The 19,594-nt window shown below is 39.5% G+C and overlaps 1 protein-coding gene across 7 annotated transcripts; it reads right to left on the bottom strand.

Annotated features, from left to right (window-relative positions):
- Positions 1-1,241: 1,241 nt before the first annotated feature.
- anln2 (anillin, actin binding protein 2) lies at positions 1,242-18,949 on the bottom strand. Of its 7 annotated transcripts, none has more exons than XM_061721232.1 (24): positions 18,818-18,949; positions 16,840-16,939; positions 16,540-16,707; positions 16,029-16,100; positions 14,821-15,005; positions 14,507-14,599; positions 14,007-14,096; positions 13,379-13,466; positions 10,081-10,409; positions 9,899-9,993; positions 9,084-9,213; positions 8,472-8,607; positions 7,953-8,138; positions 7,705-7,831; positions 7,553-7,601; positions 6,508-6,561; positions 6,391-6,423; positions 6,254-6,275; positions 5,979-6,088; positions 5,489-5,542; positions 4,955-5,041; positions 3,014-3,121; positions 2,780-2,925; positions 1,242-2,478 (listed from the first exon to the last, which is right to left on the bottom strand). In XM_061721232.1, the coding sequence occupies exons 2-24, from the start codon at positions 16,931-16,933 to the stop codon at positions 2,322-2,324; spliced, it is 2,613 nt and encodes an 870-aa protein (XP_061577216.1). In that variant the 5' UTR covers positions 16,934-16,939; positions 18,818-18,949; the 3' UTR covers positions 1,242-2,321. The 7 variants fall into 7 exon arrangements, with proteins under 7 accessions (XP_061577216.1, XP_061577218.1, XP_061577217.1 ...); XM_061721234.1 differs by having other exon boundaries at positions 13,379-13,463; XM_061721233.1 differs by having other exon boundaries at positions 14,007-14,093.
- Positions 18,950-19,594: the final 645 nt, after the last annotated feature.

Genomic DNA, 19,594 nt, shown 5'->3' with positions numbered 1-19,594 from the left:
GTTAACACAACATTAACTTAGAGCCTCCCGCTGGAAAAGCTGCACCAGGTGGTGTGTAACGTAGCAGCTCAAGACGGATGCTTTTGGGTGCTTATCAAGCCTACTCATAATAATGTGGGGAAACGTTTTATATTTAACAAGACTTTTAGCGTTTCCATGGAAACCTCCCCAGAAAAAAAGTCAAGAGGTTTCTTTTCCTTGCAGATGTTTATAAAAGTCTCAGGCTTCTCATTTCAACAATGACCAGCTGTCAATGTTAGAGTCCACGCCAATGAGATGTTCTTCAGTTTAAAACAAATGAATAGATGACTGAATCTTTTTGTGATGAGTCCATGTTTGGGTTTAGTCAGCATCTGTGATGCACGGAGGGGGAGGAATGATGGTGCACTTCACTGGTGGCTGTTGGAGGCTCTCAGAATTGCAGACGACACTGCAGTGACACACTAAATCATTCGGGTTGAACACAATGACATGTTGGAACATCTTACAATCACTAAAGCTAAAGTTGAGAGAACAGGAAAAGTCTTCAGAGGACTGGAAAGTCTCCGGTAATGAACTCAAGGACCCGTTGGGTCTCAAAATGCTTTAAAAGCAAGAAGGGTGGTAAACTTATATATCCTAAACTTTAACTAGGTTTACTGTAAATTATCTCGTCAGTACTTTTGTAGTTTAGATGCATATACGTATGCCTTTGTACTATACTACAGGAAATGCTGAAACATAATCAGCATACTTGAATAGGCGTCTTCAGAAGCCAAATATCTGAGCTGTACGGTACCGCTGCTCAACACCAAGCAGGCAGCTGCTGATGGTCCTGGTGAACCCATCTGCAAAGGTGTCCCGGAAGCTGGCTAGCGCTCCCCTCCCCTCCCCTCCGGCTTCATAACGGCCAGCAGCACCTCCACCCAGAGGAGCTATGGGACGAACAGGAAGTCTAATTCTAGACCACTTCCTGGATGACATTCCTGACCTGAGCAGGCTTCCTGCCAGACTACTCAGGCTCCGTACACGCAAACGTGTCAACGTGCCGGCCGGCGCCTTCACTTCATATGTGAAGGATAATTAGCACACAGGAGGGAGTGTTCGGGAATAAACAAATAAATAACAGGCCAAAACCTAAGTTTGTTCTCGACTTCAACAGGTTTTACAAAATTTTACCAGATTAACAAGTAATACATCAATCAACCAATGCCTGACTGGGTTGGACAGAATTGTAAATCTGAATCGTCTCTGAAGATGTTTCAATGCATTTATTTTATTGGTACCTTCGATCAAATGCATAGAATGAGTCTACACAAAAACAACATTTATAGGGACAAACTCAAATACATGGAAAACTCACCAATCACAAGAACAGACCACATTCATTTGAACAAAGTGACGACAGTTCCTTAATTCACGCACACAAGCGATCCTGCTCGCTGCATCACGTTAAATGATTTAGATTTGTAAATAAGTAAACCCTTCAAGGGCAAGAGGAGGAAGGTTAGACCCCATCTAGAGAAAAAGGGATAAATGTAATTGACAGGTGTCAGATTTTGACAGGTAGTTCTTTAGCAACATCACCAGAGTAGGTTGGATGTCAGGGATGACAATGATTGTGTATTGGACCCCCTAACCTTCAATAAAAATAATGCATTTATATGTTGTATAATTTTTCGTCAGCACCCTCCACAGCATCAGCTGAAATCCCTAACCAGAAGAATAAAAGTGACTAACAGGAGAAAACCAACATCTGTTAACATCCAGCTGAAAAATGTTGTTCAAATATATGCAGATACTGCAAATCACAGCATTTCATTTTGAGGAAGGAAAAAACAAAAAAACCCATTCAAACAAGAGATTGCATCATTTTTGTAGCATTTCTACTATACTTTCCTTTATTAGATTAGTAGAGTAATAGATTTATTAGTGTATCTTTATAAATGCAATCTGAATCGAAATAAGTAAATTATGGTGAAAATATATATACTACAAGATAAACTTCATCTTAACTATTGAAAGTGACCAAATAATAATCCCAGAAAGACTAAAGCAGCTGATTTCCCAAAAGGAGAGGAGGAAAAAAACAAAATAAAACCAGATTTCCACAAAAACCTGATTAAATGAAACTAAAAATCCTTCAATGGGAATTGTGACTTTCAAAATAAAAGAAAACCAACTAAAAGATTGGATTCTGGTTAAAGGACATATACAGAATAATTAAGCGGGTTTCTCCCAGTGATGAAATCAATATACGACATGTGTTTTTGTCATTGCAACTAATCCAGGAAGATGTCACGGTTTACAGACGGAGACTGTAACACATCACGCGTGGCGTTTCACAGCATACTCTCCCTCAGGCTCGCAGTGCTGTTTGCCTTTGTGTGCTGACTTTCTGACTGGGTCGGGTTCCAGGTGTGAAAGTCCAAGAGAGCCTGACTGAGCTTCTCCATCCAGTCAAGCCTGTCCTGTTTGGTGTCAGCTGAGAACCAACACCTGAAACAACAACAACCATGCATTTGTGTACAAGAATTGGAGCAATTCACTTGCTTTTGCATCGTAGTTTGTTTACTTTGTGCTGACATTTGCCTCTTTGTTTGTCTTCTTTTCACACAGAAAAGTAAACCAAAACACATAACTTGAAGAAAAAGAGAAATATCGCAGAGCAAACGGGTTTATGAATCATTATGTTCTGACAAACCACTACTGAGTCATGATTTAAAGGTTTGTGGGATAAAACTCGAGAAGCTTTCAATTCAAATGTGGCTGGGAAAAGTTAAATGAAATGACAACTTACTTGGAAAATGCCTCCTGGTCGTGGTCCTGCTGCTGTGTGATGTTGCTCACCAGCTCAAACGTGTAAGGTCGAGCACAGGAATCTCTCTTGACAGCCCTGACACACTGACTGAGAGACCGAGACAACGAGATGCTGCCATCTGCTTCCTACAATTTCAAACAGAGGAGCAAATTAAACCACATTACAACCACCAGCTGATCTAGTCTGTGTCTCTGTTTGTCCGTCCGTCCAGACCTTGGTTTCTCTCTCATTTGGGTGGTTCCAGTAATACATGTTGCATCCCTCCAGGACGAAATACCGGCGATGCCAGACGCCATAACCACTGATTAGTTCAAACTTCGTCTGAAAAGATGAATACAAAATTGATTGTAAATAAAAAACATTCATGAAAGTCAGTCTGATGGTCAGTCTGGTCAGTTTACCAGCCACGAGCCAATTAGAGGTCGACCAGACTCTGTGCAAACTTTAACATTTCAGTGTGAATTTTCACTCTATCGGATGACTCGTCCTGCCGCCACGCAAAGGTTAAGAATTTCTTTTTAAACTTTGATAAAATGGAAAACTTATTGCAAAATAAGCAACACTTTTCCTAAAGATCCAACCCCAGAACAGATGATTCTTATCAATATGCAAACTGCAGACAGCTTAAATAATAGTTGTCAGTAATGAAGACAAGCCTGCTCTGGACAACATTTCTTTTTTTAAAACATGTCATTACATTTGTAGATCATCATTCTTCAGTTTGTTGGCTTCAGGATTAAATCTCTGCTTTTTGCAGATAAATGTCTCGCTGGAAGTGTTGAGCTGCAATCTTCAGTTCCCACTGGAATGTGAACCAGCACCTTGAAATCCGAGACATCGGTTCTCAGTTGGAAAAGGCTGAAATGTCTTCTCCGGGCCGGCAGAGAGACGCTGCCTCAAGTGGAGGAGTTCATGTATCTTGGGGTGTTGTTCAGCGGTGAGGGAAGGATGGAGTGAGAGACCGACAGGTGGTTCAGAGCAGCATCTGCAGTCATGCAGAACTTGGATTGGTCTGTTGTGGCGAAGAGAGCACTGAGCCTACAGCCAGCTGCGTTTACCGGTCCATCTTTCTTCTTATTACTCTCATCTATGGTCATGAACTGTGGATGGGGACCAAAGGAGCAGGACTGAAGAAACAAGCAGCTGATGGGAGTTTCTTGCACCATGTGGCTGCTCTTACTTAGAGATAAAGTGAGGAGATCGGTCAACCAAAAACGACTCAGAGCTGAGTCACCGCTCCTACATGTCAAGAATACCCAACAGCGGTGGTTGAGATGCCAGCTGGATGCCTTCCTGGGAAGTTTTTCCTGGGGTGTCCGACTAGGAGGTGGTCCTGGGGCTGAACCAAGACACTGAGGAAATGCTATCCCTCGCCTTGTGTGGGAACGCCTCGGTACTGCCCTGGAAGAGCTGGAGGAGGCGGCCAGGGAGAGGGACGCCTGGTCTTCTGCTCAGGCTAGTAATTGGATGGATGGATGGCAGTATTCTCAACTTTTGCACCATGAAGGTTTCCTCACCACATAACCGTATTTTCTGGACTATAAGCCGCTACGTTTTTCATAGGTTTTCAACCATGCAGCTTATACAAGGGTGCGGCTATTCTGTGGATTTTTCTTCCACCGCTAGGGGGCGCTCTAACCGGAATTAGAATCAAAACTAAGACAAAATAAATGCAAAGAAGAATACGCTACTTCTTCTTTAGCAGATAGAAGGAGGTAGAAGCAGATTTCAAACAGATAAATAAATACATAAATACCGGTTATTTTCTCTTGGTTCTGTCCCGTTTTAATCAGCAAAGTTGCTGCCGTGTTAAAAGACACTGTTAGGAAAGGATCTACAGTATTTAGGTACAAACATGTACATCATTTACAGTTCAAAATCCTTCTGTACATGTAGTAAATATCTAATCTAACAACAGAAATATCTGCGGCTTGCATATCTTTTTTTTTTTTTTTTTTTTTTTTAAATACAGCGGGTGCGGCTTGTAGTCCAGAAAATACGGTAATTCAATTTGTGTCTTGACTGAACCTTTTAATAAAAATTGAACTCAGATTTTAATAGAGCTCAAACTTCTTATATCAAAATATGAACGACAGATATTCCAACATTGAAGATAGCAAACATTTGTCTCTGGCATAGCACTACACCACTGACCAGGAATCCTTGATGCTGGATATTTGAGTGGCTCTGGCTCTCCAGCTGCAGGTAGATGTTACCCTCTAATGGAGAGAGAAAAGGCACCTACAATGATGGGAAGGAGGGGACACCGTCAGACTGGTGTGATAAAAACATTACAAGCAACAGAAGATAGAATTTCTAAGAATTTCATTTGAACATATTCCTCTTCAGAAAATCTGCATTAAAACTAAATATTTTGGTCTAATTTCACCTGGCAACAACATATCCCATTGAAATGAAATCATGTTTTGTTTTTTTTTTAATTTTGGGCTCAACCAGAACATCCACAGTTTAACAACATACTCTACAGCATATGTTGAACAATCTTTAACATGACGTCAAATGTAACTTGTAGCATGAAATTCATTAACCATTACAACATTAACACACTAAGACTGCAATGGGAATTAATGAGTATGACACCATTCATGAACCTGGTTAGATTTCAAAAAACAGGAGAAGAAATGCTAAGAAGTGAAAGGGTGACAGTGTGGTGAAAAAAAGTGAGACCTTTTCCTGAAACTCATCTCCAAGCAGCCTCCTGATTTTGCCTTCAAATTTCATCTGAGTGAAAGAAGCAAGAAACAACGGGAGAGGAGAGAAGAATTACATCACCAGTGAGCCCATCCCTTTGCAGAGACTTGACATAAACAAAAGAAGTGATGAAAAGTTTGCAATGCTTTTCTTCTTTTTTTTTGTGGGGGGGGTTTGTGCACAGAAAGGTGAACAGCCCAGTGACAGTGCTACACAAGTATGCATCAAAATGGAAAATGCTTTCATTAAATGGCATTTCCCCATTTCTCATTTTGACACATAAGCTGATGTAAGTAGAGCCTGTTTTATATAACAGACTAGTTGTGCTGGTCAGTTTTACACTCCTCTGCTCACTACACAGTTCAGCATCATTCAATAAGCATCCAGAGTGACACGAATAACCTCAAACTGACTTAAAAGGACCAGACAGACCTGCTCAACATACAGTACCATTAGTCATTGTTACCTTATCGAGAGGGAATTTGCTGTGTCCCAGCGAGGACAAGGTGATCTTATGGGAGCCCACCAGAGAAAAGTTACTGGTGCGACGAGTGTTGATGGCAACGGGAGCCGAACCTCGAAGTCAAAGGAGCACAGACTGATAAGTCATAACATGGCCACACTTTGCAGTGCACTACATGCATACATACATACGTGACCGTGTTTATTCAGTACAGTTACTGAATAAAGAGGATGACAAGAGAAATCCCACCATCCCGACCAAAACAAAACTCAACTTACCTGTCAGACTGTTGCCCGATCTCTGTTGGGAAGAAAAGAAAAGAGACAGTTATATATGATGTAGTGGGGAAAAAAACAAACAGACAAGACAAAACAAAACAGTTGGACACTGAGGCACTAAAAACCTGAATACTCACCGTGATGGTATTCAGAAGCTTTCTGGGGGTGACCTGAAAACGTGACAGCATAAACATATAAGACAGTTGTTGATAAATACACAGCAGAATCATTTGTGAGAAAGATCCCCCACTTGCCCGTGACTTAGTAGTGGCCCGGTCCACGCTGCCGCTGGTAGCTGACGCGTGGGTCTAAAAACACAAACAACGAGCAAATATGAAACTAAAGGAATCACATCAAGGTTTTCCTCTGGTTTTACTGGTGCAGAAACTAGAGAAAAATCAAAGTCTTAAATATCAGTAAGTTGGCAAAAAATGAACAAGTCCGTAGATTGGCATAGATTTTAGTAACCTTTCCATTAATGTCAAAAATCAAATGTACATATGTATTCATAAGGCCATACTAGAAAATATAAAGGAGAGGGGCCCTGGGTAGCTCAGTGGGTCGAGCGGCGACAATTACAGAAGCTTTCGTGCAGATTCGAATACCTGTCACTCTTCCCCCTCTCTCTCTATACGCATTTCCTGTCCAGCTACTTTGAATAAATGCCACTACTGCCCAAAAACATTTTTTAGAAGGAAAATATATATATATATATATATATATATATATATTTTTTTTTTTTTTTAAAAAAAGGAGAGAAACTGGCTATTTTCCTTTTTTTTTTTTTTAAATACAAGCAAACAAAATAGGAAAAAAATATTTTTTTACATCCCCAAGGCCAATATGAGCAAATAACTTGTATGAACGTGACTGGAAATAATAAGGCCTATCTGCTGTATCCACACCTGAACTCAAACCTGTCTCTGGTCTACATGGACTGAAAGTGGGTACTGGCTTGTGAGTAACTAGACATACTGCTGCAGTTTATTCATTTATCTTTTTGTCAGAGACAAACAAATGTTACTTCTACTGTAATTGTGCTGTAAAGGCTTAAGACCTGCTCTAAAAGTGAAGAGTTCAACTGGAGGCTTCAATTACCAGCAACATTTCCACCAGTAATAATGTAACATCTTGTCAGGAAAGTGAATAGGAGTCAGCAATACTTCAGACGTGGAATTATCATTTCCAGATTTACAACTGTAACATGCAGACCCAACCAAGTCCTGCTTGTATTATTTTAATTTCACTTAAATACATGTTAAACAATTACACAGCAGAATTTAAAATGTTTCATCTCACCAGGCTGTAGACTTCAACTTCAATCTCAAAGGAAGGGCGAATATCCTTCCTGAAAAGTCAAGAGATTTGAATTTGACACAGAAAATAGAAAACATAATTCAATTGAAAAGATTAAAGGACATTTTGTGATTTCTGATGAAGTGCAGCTTTACAGTGTAACGGAAGTTGAGAAGGAGATGGTGTCTCCGTTTCGAGCATCAGCAGCCGTGGCCAGTGGCGTTGCAACAACGTTGTAGGGCCCATAGCGGATCAGCACGAAGAAGTAGTGGCTCGGCCGACCTAAACCGGTATGGAACAATTACTCTATTATCCTATTAATTTTGAATTCAATCATTTTTTGAGTTAACAGATCTAAAAGTTATAAAAAAACAACAACTTGTAAATAAAATGTAAGCTGTACCTGTGCGGTTGTGTGAGGAGCAGACAAATTCCACCTTCAGAGGCAGCTGGATGTTTGTAATGCTGACAGTTCCTCTGCAGGGCTGCTGGGAGATGTACTGCGTGTCTTCTTTAGCCTCTTCAGACTCAGAGCTTCTTTCCTGTCTCAGTCTGGCCACCTCTGCCACCAGGGCAGCATGTTTCTCACCTAAAACAAACAAAACCATAAATAACACAATAAAGACCAAGAGACACTGTCATCACGCCTCAAAAACAACTACAGTAGGAGCAAGTTATCAGGTTGCAGATACGACCAAAGCCAAACAATGTGATGATAATCTTTGTAAACAATATATGCAAAATCTATTGACAAATGTTATAAAACCTTCATTTGGGTGTAGTCAGTACTCGTATTTAACCAACCAACCAAAAAAATAAATAAATACGAGACACTACTGCTTCCAAGAAAACTAGTTTAAACATGACGTATCATGAACTGTATACAACGTTGCAGCATGTTAAAATCCTATCTTGTGCCTACAGGAGACCAGCAGGAGCTTCTCGGCCTCGGCCTCCTCCAGCGAGCCTCGTCCATGCTGCTCATCAGTGCAGCAGCCCAGAGCTTGCAGGGTCTGGTTCATCACATTTTGTAGTTTCCCTGCTTCTTCATTCAGACCCTAAAAAAGGACAGCACAATGTCACGCATCATGGGTAAAGAGTACATTTACGGTACATAGTCTAAATCTAAAGCCAGAAATCAATCTTGAAGAAATATTTTCGGCAAAATCTTCAAGGACTGAAAGCTGACAAGTCCCTGTGTGATCCCGGAAACCTTAGATTAATAAAAAATACCTCCCCGAAGAAGTTTGAAATGGGTAAAGTAGCTTAAAACATGATGACAAATGAAAAAAAAAAACAAATGTTAGATAATTCTCCAGGACTACCATTTTTCCTTTGACATTCTACAGTTATCTCCCAGTTATCCATGCTCTGCCCAGGACGTGTGTGAATCCTGAGTTTGGTACCATTTACAGTTTCATTTGAATGAATTGGTGTCATGTGTCGGCTGAGTGAGCTCCACTATCATTTTTGCCATGAAGTGTTTAAACTTGGGTCATTCTCTGAAATGTAAAACACACACATAGCTACATACCGCAATTTTCTCCTTGGTGTTGACGGACGTCTGAAGCTTGGATGTGTCTGGAGCCCGTCTGTGAAGCGCAGGAGTGACGCTCTGAATGGTGGGCAGCTTTTTCTGCCTTTGTGAGCGGTAGGCGTCAATGCTGTCGGGAACAGACATCAAATCACAAAAGCCAAATTATAATGAAGAATGAAACTACGAGATTGTGAATAAGGGCACTGGACTCCAATAATCTGATGCCATTAGCAGCTGAGGTAGACTTTAATCACTCAGTGAAAAAGTCCAACTTCCTCTTGCAAAATTACGTCACACTGAGGAAGCCTTCTCGACTGTATTTTCCACAGACATGGTGATCATGCTGTTCATGACTGCTGGGTTGCTAGCAGTGTATTACTTTGTCAACATGATGTTGAAAAGCATCAACTAAGGAAAACAAAACAAGCACAAAGCTTTGCCAGAACACAGTTTCCCAGAAGCACAAGTAACAGACAATAATACGTGCAATAACAAGATATGCAATACCATATGTGCAATATCTGTTTGTGTACCTCACACACATTCTACCTGCTCTTTTCGCACTGTTTTTGTCTTTTGCACTACTTTATTTCCATTGCAATGTACTGTATTTATATATTAATTATATATATGTTTTACTTTTTACCCCTCCCCTGCATGTGTGTGTTAAGTGTACTGCTGCCAAACAAAGTGAGTTTCCCCACTGAGGGAGAAATAAAGGATTATCTTATCTTAAGTAATATTCTACCAATCCCGTTTTGTTTGAAATTGCTTATTTCTTTAAAACTAGCCATTATTGCTAGTGTGCTCACCTGTACAGGGGAGCAGATTCAGCAGGAGGAGTGCTGGTCTCGTCTGGGGTCAGCAGCAGAGATGAAGGATTAGACTCTTGAGCTGCAGCCAGTCGCTGTTAGAGGAAAATCAGCACAGATGTGTATTTTACTGGAAATTTCTACACATGGGAAAAAAAATAATAGCTGTCAAGAAAACTTACCAGAGGAGTGACCACAGCTTCGACAGACTTGCTGAGAGGGGAGAGGATGCCAGCTGGAGGAAAAGTGAGGAGTTCATCCCCACTGCTTTCAAGCTTTCTGTTCTGATCACACCCCTCTTCTTTGGCCTCGACGTCTTCACTCTTTCCCACCTCCGTCTCCACATTTTCCTTGCCACCAGAGCAAGCACCTATACCGCTGTCACGGTCCACTCCATCTTCATCGAGCTGTCTCTCGTTTTCTATCCTGCCAGCACACTCCAGAACCTCCTCAAACATCTGATCAATTATTTCAGCAGTGTTGGTCTCATCGTGAGAGCTCAGGTCAGCATCTGAAAAAAGGAAGTGTTCAAAGTGTATCAGTTAATTTTCTGAAGACGGTTTGATGATTACATTTTAACATGTTCATGGCAACTTTACAAGGGAAATAAATAAATAAGTAAATAAATAAATAAATTAATTAAAAAATAAAGTATCCTAATACATCCTGGTACCAGCACCCCTAGATGTGTGAGTTTACAACCGTGCATTTATTACCCTTCATCATTAATTTCATAACTTATTTAGGATTAAATAATACATAAAAACATGTTATCTTAACATCTTACGTTCTCAATAAACTGCTAACATTAGTGAAGAGATTCTGTGTGAAGCCCTGAGAACATCCCGTGACTTGTGGTTTTTGAAAGAAAAAGAGAAAAACCCTCTTGGTGTAAGACCAGTTCATGCCATTTACCAGTGGAAAGTAATTACCCTCTCCCCGACAAACTACGTCACCCAGGTGCTCCACCTCTCGTCAAAGCATCCCACATGCCAACTTGTACATCTTCAGACTGGTCTCACCTGACAGACTTGTATCTGTCCTGGACTCCATTGAGCTGTCGGTCTCAGAAAAAGCTGAGCTATTGATCAGCTCAGGCTCCAGCATAAACGTGACTCTCTTTGAGCTCTCTCTTCCCCCTACCTCACAAGTTTCTTCTGCCGGCTCATCTACAACTTCCTGCCTTCTGTTACCTGATTCTTGTTCCATCTCCTGGGGGTCAGATGCTTGGATCTCTGTCAAACTCTGACCACCATTATTTCCATTAGTGACTGATAATGCAGCCTGAGCTTTTATCAAAGGGCCGGCTTCACTCTGAATAATCCCTTCATGGTCTGCAGTCTCCATCTGTGTTTCTTTCAAAGTCAGAGCTACATCTTTATAGACTGCATGGCTCTTCCCTGACTGCTCAAATGCATCACATCTTTCTGCTTTTTTCTCTTCCTGTTTCGTTGTTAGAACGTCATAATCTCCTGCAAGTGTTTCTTCAAGACATCCTTCTCCAGACCCCAGTTTTCCTTGGCCATCTTCCACATCCTTTACGCAGATTTCTGACTCAAGTTTCTCTGGTTCAGGTCTGGGTTTCTCATCTCCTTGCTTTTCAGGACAGCAAACACTTTCAGAAGAGACATCTGCAGGTGGACATTTGCCATCCTGGATGTCAGTCACTGCCTCCTCTTTTGTGCACTCTTTGTATTGTTCAGCAATGACAGATTTTTCATCCTTTAACGCATCATGTTGAGGATATCGCCACATCTTGAGCTCCTCGTCTGTTGAGGGCTCAATTTCATCTTCTCCAAATGAAGAAACATCCATTGTGTCTGCCTCATCTAAAGCAAACACTACGGACCCGTCCTCCTCACTTACGCTGCAAACATCTGTTACTTCCTTCGTGTCTGACTCCTCCACAGCAGTTGACTCCAGAAAACTCTCCCTTTCAGCTGTAGGTAACCCCATCACATTCTGACCCTCACTGAAAGACAACTTCAGTATTGTCTGGTTCTCTGGTTGTTCAAAAACTCGATGCTTGTGATCATTTACAAGTGGAAGACTGTCTTCCCCCTGCTCTCCCACTTCCTCCCCATGAGAAGTGTTTGGCTCCTGTTCTTTACAAGATCCTTCAAGCTCTGCAGATGAAGCAGGGGTTTCAGAGGGTGCTCTTTGATCTGCTGAAAAAGGAGCCTCATCACCTGATAAAATGTTATGATCAATATGTCAGCTACCATTTATATCATTAGTTCACATAAAGAAATATACATTTAAAAGATGTGAGCAGTAGTCTATCATTTAATTTCTATTTAACCCCCCCCCCCCCAAAAAAAACCAAACCAAAAAAAAAAACCCTGCATAAAATCAGCTCATTGTTAAACTTACTTTTGTATCCAATATAGTTGTAACTCAGTTGGGAATATTTTAATGCAGCTAGAATCAAGAACGCGTGTTTAAATGAAATCTAAAATCCATGGATTGTTTTGTACATTTATGCTTTAAGTATCCAAGTTGTTAGTGTTTGTGTGACTTTAGCTCACATGTGACATTCATCCAGCTCATTTGCTTCACTGACCAGCCAATAATAAAGACCTCCCCAACTCGGACACAAACACAATCATGTCGACTCAGCAAAGAGAAATTAATGAAAAAAATAAAATAAAATGTTTCTGCAGACAACAGAGCCGGTAGAAAGCTAGTTTGACAACATGAGACAGATGTTCACGGATGCTGCTGAGAGATGGTTACCAGGTTGATGCATGAGGACCTGTAGAGTAAAAATCTATGAGGATCATCTACTTTTATTTAATTTAATAATACCATTATTTAATTTTATTTTACCAGTGTAAGAATGTAGCAGGTGGGAACTAATGTTTCAACATTGGTTAACTATGATTTTTGTGTTACACAAAAACAATGCATAAAGGAAAGTTAATTGAATGTGATTAGAAATTAAAAAAAAAAAAAAAAGTGAAGACGGAGGTGGACGATCCTCTGATGGAACCGACACAAACAGTAGAGATCTTTACTTTAATACAACTTCCCCGGGACCTGAAACTGGGTATGTTAGAAAAGAATAACTTGAGAACAATCTTCTATAAAACCCACTTTTCACACATGAGAAAGCTCTCATGCTGCATATGAATTTGCTCATGCTTCAGGTGAGTAAAACTGAACCATCCACAACTCTGGATTTAAAAGATTATATGCAACAATGCAAAGCAATTATGTAGTTTCAGTTTCTCTCATATGATCTGTAGTAGAAACGGCGTCTAAAAGCAGACCAATCATCAATTATTTTTTATTAATTTATTTAATTTTGTGATTCTTACCTAAATGTTTTTTTTGTAAATACTCTTAGAAGATGATTGAACATTTTATGTTAGTCTTTTCTAATCTGGTAAAAGCACAGACCAGTCTTGATATCTATATTTTAAGTTAAACCTATCATATTTTGGAGAAACCAGTAGTGTACAGTTTCAAATGTCTTACCCATTATGTCTACAGAGGGCTTCCCCACATCTCTCACAAGGGTTTCAGTGAAACTGCCATCTTTCATCTCGGCATCACCAGGATCCTGCTGGGAAATCAAGAAAACAGCAACAGGATGTAAGCGTTTGTGAGTTAGTGCACATGAATAAGTACATTTACAACATGAAATACCTCCTCTAACCGTTGTTGTCTCTATGTGAACAATTTCTCTAATACCTTAAGAACCAGAGATGGTATTAAAGGAAAATGAAGGAAGAAAATTGATTTAAGACAATCACTTTAGGACATGATCCAGATAAGAAATAAGGAAGTAAAAAGGCAGTGAAAAGCAAATCCCTCTATGCAGATACCGACAACACAAGTATTATGATGCACCATATTCTATTTGTCTTAAGTGAATAGCAAACTTTCCCAAAACTACACCACAACCTTAAGGTGCAATGTGCCAGAGGTGAACAAGTGCAAAGTTCAGTCATGTAAATCAGGCAAAATTCTTTGTTCACCAGTTCATTTTCTTATGATGTGATCAAATACAGTATATTTTGCAATGTATGAGTAGAAAGCCCGGAAGTGACCAGTCAGTGCAGTGCCGTTTTTCTTTTCCCCATTTTAAAAATCACTAACTCACATCCCAGGGCTGCACTGGAGGCCAAACTCTCCTTTGTGATCTAGGAACCCATGAGACGGGTGATGAGGATCCAGTGGGGGTCCGTTCCTGCTAACGTTACATAGGTTTACATAAACTAGATCGTTCAAAATAAAGAAATTAATCTAACAAGGGGGAAAAAAAGTGTATAATATATGTATTAAAAAAAAATGTAAAAACATTACTATAACACTAGAAAGTGCCGCATCATGTCTAAAGCAGCATGATGTCTGCTTTTGTTCATAGCATAAATTACACCTAAGACAACAATCAAACATTTGTGAAAGAAATACACAAATGTACATATCACTTGATGGCAGGCCGGACAAATTGATTTGGTCTCCTGCTCTCCTTTGGTGCATCACAAAACACATTGTATAGATTGTATATATTCATAATGATCTTCTGCTGAAGATCTGGTTCCCATAAAACAGTATCGGTGCCTGCCGTACTAAACTATTGACCTTCTAACACAAACCAACCTGAGTTAAAGAAGAATCAGAGTTCCTTCTTTTCAGCCAAGCATTCTCACTGATGGGCTGGAACTGCATCTGGTTCAACTCCAGGTCCCGTATCTGGTCAGCAAAACAAAATAAACACTTATTAGATATTTTGAACTACATTTGAATGACTTGATTACCATTTTCAGAAAAAGCTTTGGTGATAAATGATTCATAGATTTTACTTAATTCTGAATAACATAGTGTGTATATTATTTATTTCTAGCGGCTTTTAAGATTCTTCCATGTCCTATGTAGCATCGATACATTTCAGTGGTGAAGGCTGTGGCACCAACCTGGCGCATGCGTGTGGCCTCCTTGGAGCTGGGTGTTGTTGTGCACTGGAGTTTCTGATGAATGTCCGACACAAAGTTGGAGCGTGTCCGTGGACAGGATCTGCTGGGGCTCGGCGTGGAGTTAGGGCTGACCTGAGTCGCTGGTGCTTTAAAGCGTTCCATCCGTTGACTAAATTCTCCCTCAGCTAAAGAAATGTTTGTGAACACAGACATTTATTCAGATTTGACCATTTGAAAATGAACCTTCCTCTAATGGTCTTTGCAACCTCCCGTTATTTCAGTGTCTGGTCCAAGTTGACTAGTCTGTAACTGCTCTTTCATTGACAGGAAATTCCTACATCAGCATACATATCGTTTAATACTTTATTCAGCTATCCCACATCAAGTCTGAACTCAACTCCATGTATAGTTGTGATCTAAAGTTTGCACAGTCTAAAAATAAAAAAGAAAGAAAAATCTATATCTAAGAGTTCAAAAGACTTTTTCTGTTTGCAGTTCAGAGGATACCTGATTTTTTTTTAAATGTATTTTATTCTGTTCTATTTTTATAACTTGTAAAATGTCTGATTAATAAGAATTAATTAGTTTATTTATTTATTCTTTCTCTAAGCGATTCTGTATGACCACCTTTCTTAGTCAAATCTTAGTCAAACATTAAGATTTCCTTGATTGGTAGGCAGTACAATTGCTTTTAAACCGTTTAACCGGACTCAAATGTTTCCGACTGCCCCTTACGCTCTTCTCACGATATCTTGCAGAAACTTTGGTCAAATTCCGTCAGACAAAACTGGTGGAGACAAGTTTGCTTGTATATGTCACACATTTCCTATTGGACAATGGGGGACAGTTTTTTTCCTCATATTCCCATAGCTAAAGTAGGGAAAGGGCCGTGCAATTTGACTAAAACATGGATTTAGTTTGTCAGCCGATTCCGTTTTTCTTTCACAAAAATTCTGTACGACATGAAGGCTTAATCAATTTCACTAGCTTGTTAAAAAAAAAAGCTTTATTTGTGGATCCTGGACTGTTCTGTAAAAATTGTCTTTATGTATACTAATTTGGAAAATGTACTCACTGAAATGTATGAGTTTCCTTAGAAACAAAAGACCACTCCAATACAGTTGTATTCATTGAAGTGACAATGTATACAGTTAGTGACAGACGCTGTACATGATTGTATGAATGAAAGTGTTTATTTGCACTCTTACTGAGAAGTTGCTCTCTGAGGCCCTTGTTCTCAAGGGGATCCGAGAAACACCGCTGGTGCACATGGGATCCTCCTAGAGGTGGGGAAATATATACATAAATCTCTTGCCATTACATTCACACTTCTCGAGGATGTCACAGGTTAACACCTGGACAACTGGTATTATCATTTTTCATACCTATAGTCCAATCACGTAACCATCACTCAGCAACAGCACGAAAGCTAACTAGATACATAACACAAGCCTACGTGTTCTTATTTTTACAGTTTATTAAACACACTTACAGGAGCTATAACTGCTGCAGCTGTGAAAATTATTTTTCCTTTACGGAGATTAAAGCGTTAATCAAGGTCATGATTCAATCTTGATGTTATATCTGAGGTTATAGTTTGGAGAAAAACGTGGTACAGTGTTATAGCGTTAGAGGTTGTATATTTTTGAAGTTATATAATTGAATAAAAAGTGACATCCCATTATCATACTTTTATCAGTAGTAAAAAAGAAAAATTACCATCTCTTCTCTGAGTGAGCAAATGAACACGGGACTGGACTGAAGGAACTATGGGTGTGTCTGGCTTTATCTCCAGCACAGCCAGTCGTTCAGAGGAGGTTGGTTTAGGACTACGGTTCTCCTGACCAGCTGCCTCCAAACGGCGCCGCTTCTGAGCATCACTGATTGCTGAAACAACAACAACAAAAACTTAACAAAAAGTAAGTGTCAAAGGGAAATAAGGCTGCTGTGAATAAAGTATGTTCATGCTGTATACGGTAATCATTCTTCACATTCCTGTAAGTACCGGCACAAACAAACCTGGCACTGAGTGTATGTTGTCTTCTGAATCCGACAGAGGTTCTCTCTGCCTCTTTAAGTTGACGTTGCCAGAGTTTTCCTCCCCAGCCTCCATACTGGACTACAACACAGAGACATGACACACCCACAATGCATGTCACCCACTGTTACAGAACAGAAACACCTCAACTACAACCACACTGGTTCAACAATAAAAGCCTGTTAAACTACCTATTAGTTTATATTATACCCTGCTATCCCGGTTTCAATTAGACATTTTTTGCTTTTTACTTTAAAACAAGTTTGACCTTGCTGACATTGACCGTTTATGGTTTTCTTTTCCCCCACAATGCAAGCTGTTTATTTCAATTACTCAGGTGTATAGTAATGAAGTAGATGTACTTTGTTACACTACTTAAGTAGTTTTGAGGATTTGTACTTTACTTGCGTTTTTTTTTTTTAAATCAGGACTTTTACTTTTACTTCACTACATTTAAAAAATATACTTTTACTTCATTACTTTGACATTTGCCACTTCGTTACTCGTTACAAATTAAAATAATCAAAGAATTATATTTTGCAAGAAAGACAGTTTATTTTTGGTGTTACTTCACTACATTTAAAAAATATACTTTTACTTCATTACTTTGACATTTGCCACTTCGTTACTCGTTACAAATTAAAATAATCAAAGAATTATATTTTGCAAGAAAGACAGTTTATTTTTGGTGTTGTATTCTATACTACATTTCATTCACCTGAAAGTGAAAAAAACAAGGGAAGGATCACTTTTGGTTGTGTTGCTTCTTTTCTACTATAAAACACTTGCACTTTTACTTTTTATACTTGAGTATATTTTTCACAAGATACTTTTGATACTGAAGTACATTTAATGTGAGCTACTTTAAGACTTTTACTCAAGTAATTTTCTTACGGGTGACTTTAACTTTTACCAAAGTCTTTTTCAGTTATGGTATTTCTACTTTTACTTAGTTACTTTTTTCAAGTACTGTATACACCTCTGCAATTACTTTATGTGTCAAATCTTGTTTTGAAGTATTTTAAACTATATACGAGACTGTTTCTCCCTGTAAAAACAATACAAGTCTCCCTTTTGTGTCAGGTAGAAAGAAGAGGTTTTATGCCGCGTTCCATTTGTCCTCGGAAGTGGGGATTTCCTAGTTCCCAGTGGATTTTTCAACTGGAACTCCCCTCGAAGTGGGATTTCCCACTGGGAAAGTGGGAGAGTCTTCACCACCCCCGAGTTCACATTCCAAGATGGCTGCCCCGGTTGTAAACAGTAGAAGAGAGCTCTGTAAAAATTCGTAGCACTTCATTCTAGTTTTGGTCACACTAAATCAGTCGTATACAAGTATTGTTTGGCATATATATGCTGCTATAGTGTAATTTACATTTTTCATGTGGTATATGCGAACTACAAACTTGTTTACCTACTTTGTAACTGGAACGCTGATAACTCGGCTGTGACGTCATTACCAGTTCCGAGTTCCGACTTCCGAGGTAAATGGAACGCAGCATTAATACACCTCTGCAATTACTTTATGTGTCAAATCTTGTTTTGAGGTATTTGAAACTATATACGAGACTGTTTCTCCCTGTAAAAACAATACAAGTCTCCCTTTAATGTCAGGTAGAAATAAGAGGTTTTAAACTGAAGAAATGCACCTTAAACTGTGATTTGAAGCGTGACAACACCCAGGTATCAACCTAAATAACAACCTAAATAGTTGATACCTGGTCAGATAAAGACACTTTTCCAGGTCGATTCAAGTGGCATAACAGCAGTTTGCTGAATGTCCTCACTCTTTCACCATAAGATCAGTGGATCTTAGAGACTATTGATATAATATTATATTATAAGCTGACCCGGTTTACCATGAGCCTAGCCCGGAGTTAGCACTACAAACAAACTCAAGCAACCAAGTCTTAGCTTGAATTTAACAACGTTTTGTTCAAAGTTAATTTCTTCGTTTCTTACCTGAGTAAAAGTCGGAACAAAACGATAGTTGTAACACAAGTAAACGCGGGCTGACAGGAGAGAAAGAGAGACAGCAGCTGTCTCGGCGTCGAGCAGGTTTCAGTCTCTTCCACTCAACTTTGAATTTCAGCGGGTCTTCTGACGTCACGAAGCCGTAAATCACTCTACCAGCGCGCAGATCTGGGATCAGTCTTTTATCGCGCAGATCTGGGATCAGCCTTTATCGCGCAGGTCTGGGATCAGCCTGTTATCGCGCAGGTCTGGGATCAGCCTTTATCGCGCAGATCTGGGATCAGCCTTTTATCGCACGGGAAAAACCGATCCAACTACATTCCTACAAGTAGAAGGAGCTGGCTGATCCTGGAACAGTTGTTTGAACCGGATATCTCAGTTACTCTGGGGACCTTTGATCCTAAAATCTGATCTCAAGTCTGGAATCCGAAGTATAAACCGTAATACATGAATCAAACACGCAAACCATTTACCAGAATACACTATCGTTAGATTAGATATTCCTTTATTCGTCCCTCAGTGGGGAAATTCACATTGAGCATTAGCAGTACACACAACACACACATGCATACACATACAGAGAAAAAATGTTAAAAAAAAAGAGTAGGAACATATATAATTAACAAATATATACAGTATATACAGAAGCAGAAAAATAGTGCAGTATGGGATATAAATACAGTACAACAACAGGTAGGATATGTATAATTGAGTCCAGTGTAATTGTGCTGAATGAGGGATGGGGATATATATATATATATATAT

This window comes from Cololabis saira, chromosome 5 (genome assembly GCF_033807715.1).
Source record: "Cololabis saira isolate AMF1-May2022 chromosome 5, fColSai1.1, whole genome shotgun sequence".
Lineage (NCBI taxonomy): Eukaryota > Metazoa > Chordata > Actinopteri > Beloniformes > Belonidae > Cololabis > Cololabis saira.
Note: the sequence above shows the minus strand (reverse complement) of the source record. Positions and strands in the feature narration are given on the sequence as shown.